General features: G+C 37.6%; 1 protein-coding gene across 1 annotated transcript; it reads left to right on the forward strand.

Moving 5' to 3' along the window:
- Positions 1-4,068: 4,068 nt before the first annotated feature.
- LOC145584896 (uncharacterized) lies at positions 4,069-10,717 on the forward strand. Its single transcript, XM_081641677.1, has 2 exons — positions 4,069-4,284; positions 9,915-10,717. Exons 1-2 carry the CDS (start codon positions 4,088-4,090, stop codon positions 10,363-10,365), a joined length of 648 nt encoding a protein of 215 aa, XP_081497803.1. The 5' UTR covers positions 4,069-4,087; the 3' UTR covers positions 10,366-10,717.
- Positions 10,718-16,466: the final 5,749 nt, after the last annotated feature.

Raw genomic sequence — 16,466 nt, forward strand, 5'->3', positions numbered from 1 at the left:
TGGGTGCACGACCCCTCTCTAAAGCCAACAAGTGGATGGGAGACATCGCGCAGGTTGTCCAGCTTATAGCTCAACTTGGACAGACACTTGTAGCTGATGAGGTCAGAGGAGCTACCAGTGTCAATAAGGATCCGCCCAACCAGCTGGTTGGCAACCTTACATTCAATGACGACCGGGTCATCATGCGGTCGGCAGACTTTTCCTCAATCCTTCTCAGTGATGAGGACGTCTGGGAACGTACCACAGGTGGATGCCTGTCTATCATCAACTGAGTGGATCATCTTCTTCAGATGATCCTTAGTTTCTCGGATGGTCGGGCCACCATTGGCGAATCCGCCTGCTATGGTGTGGACCGGATCCTTTTCAGTGTCCGAACTACTAGTAGGCTGGACAGTCTTAGATGACTGCCCCGACAGTCGCTTTAGACTTCAAGACATAGGACTTCAGCACCCCCTTGTCAGCCAGACGGTCCAACGTCCGCTTGAGACTATAGCAGTCGTTGGTATCATGGCCGACTTCCTCATGGAAGTGACAATATTTATTCTTGTTCCGTGACTGAACGGAACTCTTCATTGGATTCGGCTTCTCAATGGTCAGTCGGTCCTTTATCTCCATGAGGATGGAGTGGCAGTCTTTATTAAACTCGTACCTCAGAACGTACGGTTTGAATTCTTTCTTTTTCTTTTTGGATGGCTGATCAGGCTCATCAACCGCCCAAACTTCTTTTCTCCTTTTGCTATGATCAGCTTTCTGAGCCGGCTGAGCAGACCGACTCTCTTTTTGCTTGTCAGACTTCTTGGAGTCTAACTGATGGCTGGACGAGCAGAGGTCGGAAGCTTGAATAAAGCTCTCTGCCTCTATCAACGCCTCTTGGAGAATGAAAACCCTCTTACGGACGAGGTCAAACTTAAAGGTTAACCCATCCTTCAGACCCTTAAAGAAGTTTGTGCAGGCTACCTCGTCAAACAGCCCTTGAATCTGGATTCTCACCAGATTGAACCATCTGACATAGGAGTGAAGTCCTTCTCTCTCTCCCTGCTTGATGGTGCTCAAGTCGAGACTTGTTTTTGTGGCAGGGATGTTCATCGAGAAGTTGGAGGCAAACAGGAAGGCAAGCCTCCTAAAGCTATCAATTGCACCTGGTTGGTAGGTTGCCGAACCATTGATGGGCTATGCCCTTTAAGGTAGCCGGGAAACATCGGCACCACATAGCATCCTCCAACCCCTGCATGTGCATAAGGTTGGAGTAGGCCATGAGGTGGTCCTCAGGGTTGGAGATACCATCATAAGCACCAATCAACACATTCTTAACCTTGGCCGATTGTGCCGCCTCGGTTATCTCCTTGGTGAATGCAGAAGTTTGTTCACCAAGTTTGAGCAGACGGAGCTGCCAGTCCAAAGGTTGGACGTTATATGCCGCCTGTCCACCAAAGAGGGTCGGCTGCATGAAGTTAGGGGTGTATGGCCTGTATGCCATCTAAGGCACATACGGGGCATTCCCAATCATCTGAGGGCCAGAATGGACGGACTTGCCGCCTGTATGGCTCTCATGCAAGGACTGAGTATTCCTTGCGGATGTATTCTTGAAGCTGTCTGGAAAGCTCGACGTAGAAGCTAACTCAGACAGCTGCTGATTCCGATTTTGCTCGATGATATGTCGAGCATTGGTGAAGGTCTTCTTGTTGCCATTCGACTGAACTGTACGGATGACCTTCCTTGTGCCCGTCTGGGGCAGAAGGATCTTAGTCCAGTCAAGGGCAGGCGTAGTCTTCTCCTTCGGATGTGGAGTAGGCTACCTGTCTCTGACTGATTTCCTCCTCGCAACTTGAAGAGATTTTTTGGCCGATTGACCTTTGCTAGAGCCAGCCGTCCTCTTTTCGATCAGGTCCTTGATCTCACCCTTGAAACTTGTCATGAATTTCATGAGTTCGTCTCGGGTTACTGGAGCCTGACCTCCTACTGCCTGGGTTTTACCAGGCGGTGGTACCAGCAGATTTGCTGGTACCAGCTTCATTGTTTACTCTCTCAATCTTATCCCTGGAACGGATGTGTTTAGAAATGAGTGACCCGTCAGAGGCCACATACGTTTCGACGTCCACATCGTGGTCGTCTTCATGGTCTGTAAAGACCTGCCCATCAACCGTAGGACGGCTGGGGTCTAGCATTGGTACACACTCTTGAACCATCTTTGAGGTACTCTCCCCACAGACGGCGCCAAATGTTTTAGGTGTTTTTGTCCCTCGGGAGAGTTACAGCTCAAAGACTGGTCTGGTGACGCTTGTACCTACAAAATAACGAAGCTCCGGGTGGTTAGAGCTCCGCCTTCGACGATCAAGTTAGAACGTGTTGGAGAATATGAAAAGGTGCGGAAAGTAAAGAGAGATCTTCTCGGATTTCGAAATCAGGTGTTTTCTCTGATGTGAGAAAATGTAGGGTAGTGTAATAATTGATTGAATGTCCCCCAAAATGGGGGATATCTCCCTATTTATAGGGTCGTTGGAAAATGTGCCCTCTCTTAGGTCACTCTGACCTAAATTTGGTGGCCTGCGCTGTTTTGCGGCTTTCTCAGGAATTGGGCCTTGAAGGCCGCAATTCCAGCTCAAATTTGAGGCTGACACATGTCAGCTGGTGAGTGGCCCATGTGGGCCTGTCTAGGCTTGACACGTGTCCCTCTCTGATTTGACCACGTGTCTAGGGTATTTTTACCCTAAACACGGGAAATGAAGATTATCAAGATGTGAAAAAAAAAACGGGATAACATGTTATATATTAGTAAACCTGGCAAATGGGTCATTAGAGCTGGGTACGTTTCGAGTTGGGTCACCTAACATTCAGGCCGAGTATAGGTTGGGTCGGGTCAATTCGGTTTCGGGTATGAATCGGTTCGGGTGTCGGGTCAGGTCAATCTTAGCAAATTGATATGTTCTAGTCAAATCATTTTTGGGTCATATTTGGGTCGAGTCAAAATCGAGTTGAGTCATGTTCAAGTTGTTACATTTGTGGATCAAGTTTAAATCGATAATTTTTTATTTTGTTATTGTTATAATAAGAACTATCAACTCGGTTTATGAGCTTGACTACGGTTGGAGATAAAGTCATTTTTGACATCAGACATTTTTAGTTCAGTTATAAGGTAATTTTAGTTCGGTATATTTCGAGTATTGGGTCTGTTCGAGTCAAACACTTCGAGTTGGGTCATTTTGCGTATCAGGTCAGTTCGAGTGACGGGTCAACTCCAATTTTGTGTCGGATCAGGTCGATTTCGAGTTTGGCTGATGTTTTTGGGTCGATTTCGAGTTTGGCTGATGTTTTTGGGTCGATTTTGGATTGGGTCATCGGGCCTGGGCCAATATATTGTCAAGTGTACTAAATATTACTCGGTATTATTACACGTATAACACAGTTCCAATACATACAAACACAAGTTTCAAGCCATTCGATTTTACCATTTTACCCCTTTGCCGGGCAAATTTACCACAGCAAATCGCTGGGCTGAGCCGTGCTACTCCAAGACCTGCAATCCTACCTCTCTCTCTCAACGTTCTCCATTGAAGCGCACTCAACGTTCTCCGTTGAAGCCTTCTAATACTTGTATCCCCCATTGAAAATTTGAAGCAGCTCTTGTATCCCCCATTGAAAATTTGAAGCAGCTTCTGAGGTAAGTTGTTTGTTTTTGTTATCATCATATCAATTTCACAATCTAGGGTTTATCTTTGATCTATTCTAATTTAATTATGTTTAGGGTTCAAAAATCTCAACTATTGATTCTAAATTCTAAGATTATGAAACCATCATAAAAAGAAAAGAAAATTATGAGCCTAATTTGATTATTGAATCACATATCCCTAAAATTATGTGATTTTTCGAATCAAATTTGGTTGCTAATTACAACCCTTTAATATAATTTTTTTGATGTTTGTGCTTGTGTCATTTATTAATATTATACTCTCATAATTTCTTAATCTTAGCTGTTTTCTAAATCATTCTATTTATAAAATGGATAAATTATTCTAGCTTTTTATTGTTTTGGGAGCTGAATATTGTTGTGGTCATTTTCTTGAACCTCAGACTGATTTGTGAGAGAAAAATGGCGTTTCGGTCAAAGGAAACAATGAAAAGGATACTGAAGAAAGTCGGTGAAGATAACATTACGAGGGGTGTTAAAGAAACTCTAAGTAAGAACATACCGAATAATAAGGTGGTCATGGGTCGTGCTAAGCGAGGGCTTTTTGCTGGTCGCCATATTCAGTATGGCAACCAAGTTAGTGAAGATGGAGGCAATAAGTATGATTTCTGTCCCCTGCTTCAAATTTGCATATTATAATTGTGGTTTGTTATTCGACTTCGTGTTTTTGCATGTCGGACAATGGAAATGCTTAGCTATCACTTCTATGTTGCTCTATTTAGTGCCTGCTATGTTACCCTCACTATGCAGATAAGTGTAGTGTTACTCTTTCAGTTTACAAAAAAATCACATTGCTTTTGTCCAAATTGAAATGTTTCTATACCTAAGTTAGAGTGTCGTGTACCCATTTGGGGACCAGAGGTAAAAGAAAAGTCATTGACTGTTAAGGTTTTGCGTGTTATATGCTTATATCACTCAAAGTTTGGTTGATGATGTATATACCATGTGGTTGACATGTAACTTTTCAAGGAAACGAATTACCTTAATAGCTGAAAAATCTTGCATGGCTTAGGATTTGTTGGTTTCATCTTATTTTAACTAATTTTAATTTATTTCAGGCAAATAAATTCTCACAAGTTTATTTAATATAAGTACATATAAGATTAGACATAATAAGTTCATCAAGATAGTTTTGGACAAAATCTCACACACATAAATAATTTCAGTTTCTGACAAATTAAGTTCAGATGATTTTAGAAAAGTTAGATATAATAATTTCTTCTTTACAGTTTACAGTTGAGTCGTAGTGTCTATTTTGTTTATGCATATCTTTACTGATTTGTGGACTTGTGCTGAATATATGTAGAGACTTCTACAGAAGTTTATAGAATAGGTCCATGCATAATGCTCTTGTTCCTTTGGAGATTTGAATGAAATTGGGATGTTGGTTTCAGAACAAAACTTTGTGTTATTACAGGAAACCTTAGTTTATCATTTGGCAAAAAATTCCTTATCCAGATATTCTAGTCATAGGCACCATTTCAAAATGTCCACAGAGATACTCATTTTTGAAGAATACTTTTCATTTTTTTTCCGACCTATATAAAGCATCAACGTAATTTGAGGTTGAACTTTGGCTATTATATTTTCTCAAATATATTACTGAACATTTTAATTTTTGAAATATGGAAGTAGTTTCCAATGTGAAACTAATGGTATAGTAATTTTGTCAATGTGTGAGAAATTTATGGCCACAATTTGACTTTTGTGAGCATTTTTACCTTATGTTATGGAATGGACTCATTGGAGATATATTGTACTAGTGAATTCAGGATTTGAATGTAACACATTCTACACCCACATTCCTATACCCTCTTGAATTGAGTTTAAATTAGATTGGAGATGGTTCAAACAGTTATCAAGGGAATATTTTTGTAAGAGTTTGGTAATTACTAATGAATAATGATGAAACAATGTCAAAAAACAACCACTTGATTTATTTTTGTACATGGTGATCCTCTATTTTATACATTCTATATGGTGGACGAATCGTAATTTTCTTTTACGGTACCAAATAACCCCTTGTTATTCTACACCCTTACCCTTCTTACCTCTGCTACTGCTGCCCATTCCTTACCTCTTTTGCCTACTTGCCAAAATACCTTCTTTCCATAGCCCTCTTAACCTGCAGCATAGCAAGAGCCAAGAGACTTAATGCACTCTAATGATAATTTAGGTGAAAGACTCAATGCTCCTTAATGGGTGTTTGATTCATTCACGGAATAGATTGGTGCCAGTAAATTATGATATCCTCTTGTTCAGATGTAAAAAATTAAGACCCACTACTAAAAAAAAAAAGCCCCAAAAGCTTCCAAAATACTCAAAATTATCCCATAATCACCCAGAAATGCGTATAAAGTCCAAATGATACCACATAGTCCATAGTAAAGGTGTGGCAACAGTCAAAATAAACTGTAAAGCGATTGGGAAAAACTTCATTGCAACAATGAAAATCCAAAAAAAAACGAGACTTGTATTTAATGCCCAATCAGATATAAAAAAACTTAGAAGAGAACTTGAATGAAAGAGTAAGTTATAAGGTTTGGGGAAGGGGTTGTCAGGAAGAAGTGACCCTGCCAGGAGGGATGGGGCTGCTAGGGAAGAAGCATCCTGCCCATGTTCAAGCCTCCAGGGAGAATGTGGGCTGCAAATTGTGTGTTGGTGATGATGGTGTGGTTGCTGTTTATATATCAAGTTCTTTTATTTTTCTAAAAGTATTATCTACCTGAAAGTTGATTGGTTTTATTGGGGATTTTTGAATTTTTGAATTTTCTTTGGTTACCAAATGGAGCATACGCAAAGGTTACCATGAAAAAAAAGGGGGGTTGTCAGAGAGAAGTGACCCTGCCAGGAAGGAGGGGCTGCTAGGAAGAGGCATCCTGCCCATGCTGTTCAAGTCTTCAAGGAGAATGTGGGCTGGAAATTGTGTGTTGGTGATGATTATGTGGTGGCTTTTTATACATCAAGGTCTTTTATTTTCCAAAATATTATCTAGCTGAAAGTTAATTGAGAATTTTGGGTTTTTTTTTTTTTTTTTTTTTTGGGTTACCAAATGAAGCATATGCAAAGGTTACCATGGAAAATAGGGGGTTGTGGGAAGAAGTGACCCTGCCAGGAAAGAGGGGGCTGCTAGGGAAGAAGCATCCTGCCCATGTTCAAGCCTTCAAGGAGAATATGGGCTGGAAATCGTGTGTTGGTGATGATGGTGTGGTGGCTGTTTATATATCAAGGTCTTTTATACTTCTAAAAACATTATCAAGCTGAAAGTTAATTGGTTTTATTGGGAATTTTTTTTTTTTTTTGGTTACCAAATGGAGCATACACAAAGGTTACCATGAAATAAAAGGAAAATTTGTCAAAAATAAGCCAACCTTTGTGCGGCTAACTCAAAATAAGTTGACATTTATAGGATTTTTTTTTCTCAAAATGAGTTATGACCTATTAGTTTAGGGGGTAATCAGTTTTTTAAGTTTATTATGCCACATGTCATAATATTATTGGTTTAATTTAAAACTTTAATGAAAATGGAAAATAATTTTTCTAATTAATTTTTTTTTGTATAAATTATTTTTTAAGAAAATCCCCTCCTCACTAGAACAGCCGGCCACATCACTTGTCCCTCCTTCGCTTGCCGTCATTGATCACCCCCATTCACTGCCAATCACTTTCTCTATCTTCCCTCCCACTACCATCTGTACTCCTCTCTTTCTATATATATACTTTTTTTTTAACAAATTTAAGGGTAGGGTGGGTTTTTATTTTATTTTATTTTGTTCGGGCGGGTGTTGGTTGATCGGGTGTGCGTGGGTTTTCGGTGTTTAGGGGTGGCTTTGATGGTTAGAGGTGGGTTTCTGGTAAATATGGTGATATTTTAGTGGTTAGGGTAGGGATTCGAGGTGGGTTCGAGTGTGAGTTGGTCTTGATTGGCGGCAAGGGACGGTGGGGTCAATGTTGGGGGGGGGGGGGTGGGAAGGCTGGTGGTGGGAGGGGAGAGAAAGAAAGGAATCGGGGTGGGTGAGGTGATCTGTACATTGTAGGGGTTGGGGGCTGGGTTTGTAAGGGTGGGTTTTTCAATTTTAAAAAAAAAATTTCTACTTTATATAAAAAAAAAAAACTTTTAATTAAAAAAAATGACTTGTTTGATAGGTTGTAGGTCATTTGACATCTTTAAAGAAAATACACCTTAAAAATCAACTTATTCTTAGTTTATCAATAGGTTGACTTATTTTAAGCGAACCGCGCAAAGTTTGGCTTATTCTTGACTAATTTTCCCAAAAAAAAAAAAAAAAAAAAAAAAAAAAAAAAAAAAAAAACTGGTTTTTTTGCACTGAGTTAGATTTTTTTTTTTATTTATTTTATTTGTTTTAACTTTTTGTTATAGTGTACAAGTAGAGAGTAGCGTTATACAAGCTAGTTTTCAAGGCATATGATTGCGTTGAATCCTGGCATATCCCCTTTTTTTTCCTGTAAATTTTAAAAAGCCAATTCATCAAATTTCTTTTGAAGATGTGCATGCTAGCATATGGCAAGATTGCCTTAGAAAATTTGCCAATTAAACTTTGCAAAGCTCATCAGTCTTGCTACAGTGAGCTATCATTATAAAGTTCAATGAGATCAAATGGCTAGAATTCTTGTGTCTATTTGCAAAATTTGTTTGTAAACTCTTTCGTGTTTCTCACTTTACAACAACAACAAAGCCTTAATCCCAAGATCATTAGGGGTTGGCTGACCTGAATTGTTATAAGGACCTGTTCAACAAATAAAAAAGGATATAACAAGATTACTAGCTGAAAGAGTTTGAAAAAAGGTGTATAAAGTAGAAAGAACATCCAAGTAAAATTTAAGTGGAAGAGTACCAAGAATAAAACATCAATCAATCAATTAAAGCCTTAATACCATAAGTGGGGTCGGCTACATGAACGATACCAAGAATAAAAAGAGTACCAAGAATAAAAAAGAGTTTTCTGTTTCACACTGTACATATATTTTTTTTCTTGTTAAACTATTATTCAATCGATTTCCTTGCTATGCTCTCTTTCCTTTTTGGACGGTTCATTATGATGATTTATGTTAGCCGACTTCAAATCATTTTGGGACTAAGGCTTTGTTGTTGTTGTTCATTCTGTTACCAACCCTTTAACTCTTGACCTATTGATACAATATCTCATTTCAACTCTAAGATATGCCACCTCGGTGTAAGGAGAGTCAGTACTAAGGCTTTCTTGTTGTAGTTGTTGTATACCATCCTTGAATGGGTTCTATAAATGTTGATATAATTTCAACTTTTGGTTCCCTGATTGTTGACGAGATCCATTTGTTGTCCTGATGTTACGTTTTCTATTCCACTTTAGTGCCATGTTGTCAACCCTGTTAGGAGCTCCATCTATATGATGACACGTGCCTTTTATACCACAAAAGTCGGTTGATCCCATTTATGTTCTCTTTGTTTATGTCCTAATATCTTATAAAAGGGGAAAAACCTCAACTAATACGTCAAAGTAAAAAACAAAACTTTATTATTGCTTTGAACTGGAGATTAACAATTGAAACAAGAACCTACAAGAAAGAGATTTTCTCAAATGGTGCTTTTAATTGAATTGACTGCAGGGCACTTAAGTGAAGAAATTCAAATGTCAGGTCAGTATATATTGAAATTAAGGAAAACAAAGGGCAGCACGCTGGGTTTATGCCAAACCTCAAGGCACTAAGTGGAAATAGTATGCCTTAATATTTTGGCCACCTCAGATTGGAACCTTAGGAAACTATCTAATTGAAGAGGTAGTTTATCTGCCTGAGATAATCTAATGTTAATATGCCATAATATTTTGGCCACCTCAGATCGGAACCTTAGGGAACTATCTAATTGTATTGGTTAGTTTATCTGCCTGAGATAACCTAATGTTAATGGCTTTAGTTTCATTTAATACTGATAACTTTGTTATGTGTTTTTTTTCTTTCTCAAATTTATAACTAAAGGATAGACATGTTATACTTGGGCCTTGATTGAGAATTGTTTTTTTTTTTTTTTTTTTTTAAATTTCCCCAGCTTCTCTTTACTCATTGATTCCGATACATTCGTTTCTAAATGTTTTTGTTGCTAAATGCATCATACCAATCATGTTCAAGATATGTTCAGAATATTTGTAGTTATGGGATTTCTTCTTTGTTTACATTGTGCGAGCACTCTGACCGTATGATCATAGTTAATGTTTTATTTTTGGAATAATAGGTCACGGAGAACTTGGAAGCCTAACGTGCAAGAAAAACGACTCTTCAGCTACATTTTGGACCGCCACATTCGTGTACATGTGACCACACATGCTCTACGCTGCATTGACAAAGCTGGGGGGATTGATGAGTACTTATTGAAGACGCCATATCATAAAATGGACACGGAGATGGGCCTCCTCTGGAAAGCCAAAATTGAGAAGATGTACGAAGAGCTTGGGAAAGTGGAGGTTTCTTTCTTCTCCCCGGAAGATGAAGCGAAGTTTGAGCAAAGCTTCAAGGAAATGAAACTAGATGAAAAGACTGCTCGAAGGGAATTCAGAAGACGGTTGTATGGTAGGGCATCCACTCCTGAGGCAATATCAGATCCCAAGGATGGTGAATCGGATGGTGGAGGCTCTGGATATGGAAGCTCGCATTCAGATCATGAGCAGTTGGTTGCAAATGCTTGAGATTGCACTTCATTAACACCTTCGAGCCTTTTCTGATTTCATACCAGGATGTTAGCCATTTTTGTATCAAATTGCTCCTGTGGCTGTAGTATTTGTCGTATTTTATTCTCTTTTTTTAAGTTTCCATAGTATGTAGGCTATTTACATAAGTGCCTTGTATGATAATAATATGCAGTGCTCAGAATTTTGATGAAGTCAGCTCAACGTATCGACACAACTGCATTGACAGAGTAATCTCTGTGCTTGTATGAAAATTTTGCTTTCACTTTGTAGTAGATGTTTACAGGAATTTCAAGTAAAACAAGAGGTCTCCTCAGCATAGGTTATGCTTATTGGAGATTTGGAACGTTCATTGCTGCATCGTGTATTTGTGTTTTTGGTATTTGAGTATTTGAACTTGCCAAAGCTGTTTGAATAAGACTGTTGATGAGCCCCTCGAGTTATGACTAGGAGGTTTTCCTAACATCTAACAGTTAGACATTGGCAAATGTCTAGCAGTGGCAATTTAATGTCAAATTTGAGAGTACTGAGTGGTAAAATAGTACTACTAGACATTCTCAGAAGTACTTCTACTCACAATTGATTTAGGTCTTATAATTTTTTCACTCTTATTAATTCTACCCAACTATAACTTAAATAAGCACAATATGAGTATGGGGCAAACATTTAGGGACGGAGAGAGTACTACATATGCTTCCAGTACTCTTAGGGGTCGTTTGGTTCGCACGGGGTAAACGGAATGGAATGATTAAAGGGAATAAAAGAGAATGGAATGAAAACCTTTCTAAGTGGTATGTTGTTTGTTTTACAAAAAATAAAAGGAATGGAGCTACCAGTCCACAACCACACAAACTCATTTCTTCAAATTTTCGGTCTTCACCCAGCCAGCCCATCACCTAGTCACACTCGCCGCACCTTCCCCACTCATCGCCGCCCAAAAATCCCACCCTCCCCCCCTCCCCCCGAAAACCTTCCCCTACCCTCGAAAAACCCTAGAAATCCCTCCTCCTCCCTGTAAAAACCGCCGGGTAGGGTATCGAGGGTGGCCGACAGTTTTTACAGGGAGGAGGAGAGATTTCAAGGGTTTTTCGAGGTACGGGAAGGTTTTCGGGGGGAGGAGAGGGGTTTTTGGGCGGCGTAGAAGGGCGGCGAGGGTAGTTGGGTGGTGGGATGGTCGACTGGTGGCTGGAAAGTTAAAGGAACGAGTTATTTGTGCGATGGGGGAAGGTTTTTAGGGGTGGGGAGGGCTTATCAGTCGGGGAAGGGGGCGGCGATGGTCGGGGAAGAGGCGACGATGGCGGTGGAGGTGCGACTGGGTGGTAGTTGAGTGGTGGGGGTAAGGTAAAAGGGTGGTGGAGGGGTGGCTAAGGAAAGGGAAGGGAAAAGTCTAGGGGGGGTAGGGAATCAAGTTGGAAGGACTTGGGGTAATGGAGAGGGTAAAGGGAATGAAAAAAAGTGTCTAACAAACAACAACAAAGGAAATTGGGGCAGTTAATTCCCATTCCCTTTGATGAATACCCCCAACCAAACGGACTCTTTGAAAAAATCTCAGTCGTATTATTAGGACTCCTAGTAGTATCAATTATCAAAGGTTGTTATTTATTTTATTTTTTTTAATATTTAATTGCTAGACATTATGACTTCTTCTTATGGACAGTAATAATTTCACCAATTACATTTGCCCACATTGTTGAACATTCTACGATAGCCTTTTATTGAAGATAACCATTATAACAAAGCTAACTTTAGTGTCTTTGTTACAAAGAAGACTGAAAAATACGAGTATTATTTTTTGAGATCCTTACCCTGCTAATAAAGGGTGCTCACAAACTTGATGAATGTGTATGGTATTGTTCCAATTAGCTTTAGATAAAAAATAGTTTCACTAAGTCTATATGGTAAGGACACATGATAAACATGGTTAGTTTCTATTTCATGATTTCGGGATTCTTAAGTTGGTGCATTTTGAGTCGAATTGTACTTATAGGGGCAATTCTTTTATGAAAAAGATCTAGTTAATATCGTGAAACAAATTTTAAATCTCACAATCGCACTTTTGTAAATATATTTTACATTGAAAATTATGTTGCTGAATTAAAATAATACTTCTATTGTTAGGCTTCATCTTCTTCAAATAAGATGTTTTTCTTCTTCCTCTGACCATATATTTTCGTCCTCCCAAGTCCTAGCTTTGACTTCACTTCCATTAATGTTTTGTATGGTCGGAGGTTAATTCTTCCTTCGATCTCTACCAACTTTTATCTTCTTTGTCTCCATCAACTCCAACATTTCCAACACCGACACAGACACCGATGCCGACACCATCATTTCGGCGACTTTGATGCCAAATTAAACAACAAACCTAAGAACAAGGGTGAGATACAGGGCATGGTTAATCCAAAATGCTATGTGAGCTTCACTCCTTTATTGAAGCTAAGCTTTGCCTTCTTGAATAGTTTTTAGCCTTCTCCATCCAATAATGGTGAACCTTGGTCTTATCTTTCTCTCTCCTCTTTGAGAAATAAAAATTCCCAAAAAGGGCATAAGTTTACAAAAGCTTGGATGAAAATACATAATTAATTGATAAGCATTCCAAATTTCCAGGTTTATCATGGGTTTTTTTTTTTAATGTAAAATTAATTCATTGATAGATGAGTCATACGACAACTACAATATAAATCAAAATTGTAAATACAAGAAATTTGATTAAATAATACTCTAATTGGGCAAAACCACAATTGTTGTTTAAATAATACTCTAATCTGACATAAAAACCTCTTTTACATTGCTGTTTGATACAACCTTCCATGAGAGGGTCTTTAGATCTATTGCAGATTTACAATTATGAAATCGAACAATATGTGATACAATTTGTTGTAGATATAGAATTAACCTCCATCTCGACATTGCACCAATCTTCATCAATAAATCAATTTTTCTTACAAAGTTAAAAAAAAAAAAAAAAAAAAGAAAAAAAAAGAGAGAAATTAAACCCATTATATGAGTACTTAGAAATAAACCAAAAATTAGGTTGAAAAACTCTTAATAGAGAGGCAGAAAGGAGATTTAATATGAGCATCCCTACCTTATAAAAAGTACAAGATTACTCTTATGAATAGTGTTATGCCAATTATGCCATTCAAAATATGTATTTACATATATACCCTCCTTAATGTGTATAAGTTTTTGTAATGAATAGTGCTTGGACAATTATACCATCTAGACTATTTATTCACTCTCATTAATAATGATTACTTGTAAAAAAATATATATTAAGAATAGTACATGGAATTTATACCCCTTAATATATTTATTTATATATTTTTCTCATTAAAAAGTTGTCAAGAACTAAATTTGTGATGTAAGGTTAAATTGAAAGAGATTTTGGATATAGCTAGCTAGATGTGCGCGTTAGCTACCCTAGTATAAAATAAAACTAGAAGGAAAACAAGAGATGTAGGGTCATACCATCAACCAAAAGGTTGGTGGTAGCACCTAGAATAAAATTTTGTTTTTAGGGTTTTTGAGGAAGAAGAGAAAAAAAAAAAAAAAAAAAAAAAAAAAAAGGAGGGGAGGCGGCTAAGTACTATATATTCATAAATTGAAAATATTTTGGTTGATAATCATTGACAAATTTAAAATTCTGAAATCTCAGGTTTGCACAGTCAAACTACGAATAGTGAAGGAAGGAGTACCCTTTTATGGTAGTCATACCTTCCTTTGATGCTATCCCACAATTCTTTGGAATTTTTTAAGCATTATATATTCAATTTTAAACTATTATGTAAATGATGCCTTAAGAGAATTATATCTTTTGCTTTCTCTTGTTCAACAGGAGTTTTGACTTGAGCAGGGGCATCTTTTTCGTTCTCTAGAATGGAAAATTTCTTTAATTGTATGTTCCAATTCTTAAGCCTTTAAACTCATTTGGGCATTAACTGTATTCAAGATAATTATGTCCCAACAAGTCTAATACGTCGAATTATCTTTTTCATCAAGTCTCTCATTTTAATTACAACCAAACACATTATCGTAATTAAGCCAATTAAGCAAGTGACAATCATATAACTAATATATAAAGCTAAACCTTTAGTCAGGTCATGAGGCAGCGACACTTTGACATTTTAACTTTTCGCCAAGTTTCGTGCCGCGTTGGATAGATTTAAATAGACTTCATAAGATAAAAAAGTTAGTTTAAAATTCTATTTGGATAGAATTTTTAGATAAAACTGTTAGTTTAGAGTTTTATTTTCGATAAAATACCAATATATTCAGATGTACAAATTGAATTATAATATTATTCAAAAAAATTATTAGATTATAATTTTTTTTTTTTTTTTTTTTTTTGGAATGAAGGAAGTAGTTCAAAGCGTAAAAAATCCATTTATAATATATACTAATCGGTTAAAATAATATATATACTTCACAATTTAATAGAATTTTATTACCTATCAATTAGGGTTGGTTCATGAGTTATCTCGAATTAAAAATTTATTTTAAAATAACCCGGGCATCGCACGGGGCCCAAAACTAGTTAAAGTAATATAATTATAATAATTAGCCATTTAATCATATTTTGCTTCTCCCCTTTAGGTAATTATTATGAGTTACGGATAATTAAGCATGATAATTACGTTAATCAAATACAACAACGACGACGACGATAATAATAGCAATAACTATTAACTACTACTACTATTGCTACATCACCGACAACAACAACGACAATAATAATAACAACAATAATATTAAGGAAAAATACACTTTAATAATTCCAATTATGGGCGATTTACTTTTAATAATCCCAACTAAGCTTTATTATCTAATAATCCCAACTATGCTATGTGTTTGCCACCAACAGTTTCAACCGGTCAACACTAAGTCAATGACCGATACGTGTCAACACGTGATTGGTCCAAGGTTATTTTATTTTAAAAAAAAATTAAAACATAAAAAAAAACCCAAAATAATCCCAGCCTCCCCTTAGATACCACCGTGAAACCCTAACCCCCAACCCCCTAACCTTGCTGGACCGGTCGACCACCACCTTCCAGCCACCGAAACCAACCGACCAGCCAACCCCAACCCCCAAAACCACCTTCCAGCAAACGTCGACCCCCAAAAAAACTCTTAAATTCACCGCTACCACCTACAGTCACACCTTTGCAGCGATTTTTTAATCGACGGAGGTGGTGTGACTGTGGGCGTGTTCTTGGCGATGGATTCGGCGTAGGCGGAGAAATCCCAAACAAATTTCAGTGACAAAAATCATTGCCGAAGCCTCGATTACAAAGCTTCAACAACTTGAGTTTTTGAGGTCGAGGTTGGTTGGGAGGTTGTTTCGGGGGTCGGGGGTAGGCTAAAGGGGGTCGGTCGACCAATGTAAGTGGTTAAGGGAGGTGGCCGCCGGTTTTCGGCGAGGTCAGGTGTGGGGTTAGGGTTTGACGGTGGAGATAGAGTGGCTGGAATTTTGGGATTTTTTTTTGTTTTTATTATTTTTTTATTTTTCTTTATTTTTTTTAAAAAATTTGGACCAATCACGTGTTGGCACGTGGCTATTATAACAAAAAAAAAAAACTTTTTTAACAGGTTATCGGTCATTGGGACTATTAGAGGCAAACACATAGCATACTTAGGATTATTAGATAATAAACCTTAGCTTAGTTGGGATTATTAAAAGTAAATCGCCCATAATTGGGATTATTAAAGTGTATTTTTCCTAATATTAATAGCATACATTAATGATAAAACAAAAGGAACATTTATTTTAACATAACGCACTTATATTCTGCCAAGATGACGAAAATAATAAATACAATTGAAGTACTACGAAGATCACATGTATTAATTCCCTTTGTCGGAAAAATTTGAACTTTACTTGTGTATAATGATGAAAATCATCATTGCCATTATAAACCACTGGGGCCGTAATTAAAACTAAGTATATTTTTAATTTTCATAAATCTTTTTCAAAGTTAAAGGAGTGGAGGGTGTCAGTTGTCAGTAAGGAACATGGTAGGTGAGAGAAATGGAGGAAGAAGAAAAAAAATGGGGTGAAAAGTGAGAAGGGGATAAAAAAAAAGGAAAGTTTGTCAAATAAC

Source organism: Chenopodium album, chromosome 16 (genome assembly GCF_948465745.1).
Source record: "Chenopodium album chromosome 16, dcCheAlbu1.1, whole genome shotgun sequence".
NCBI lineage: Eukaryota > Viridiplantae > Streptophyta > Magnoliopsida > Caryophyllales > Amaranthaceae > Chenopodium > Chenopodium album.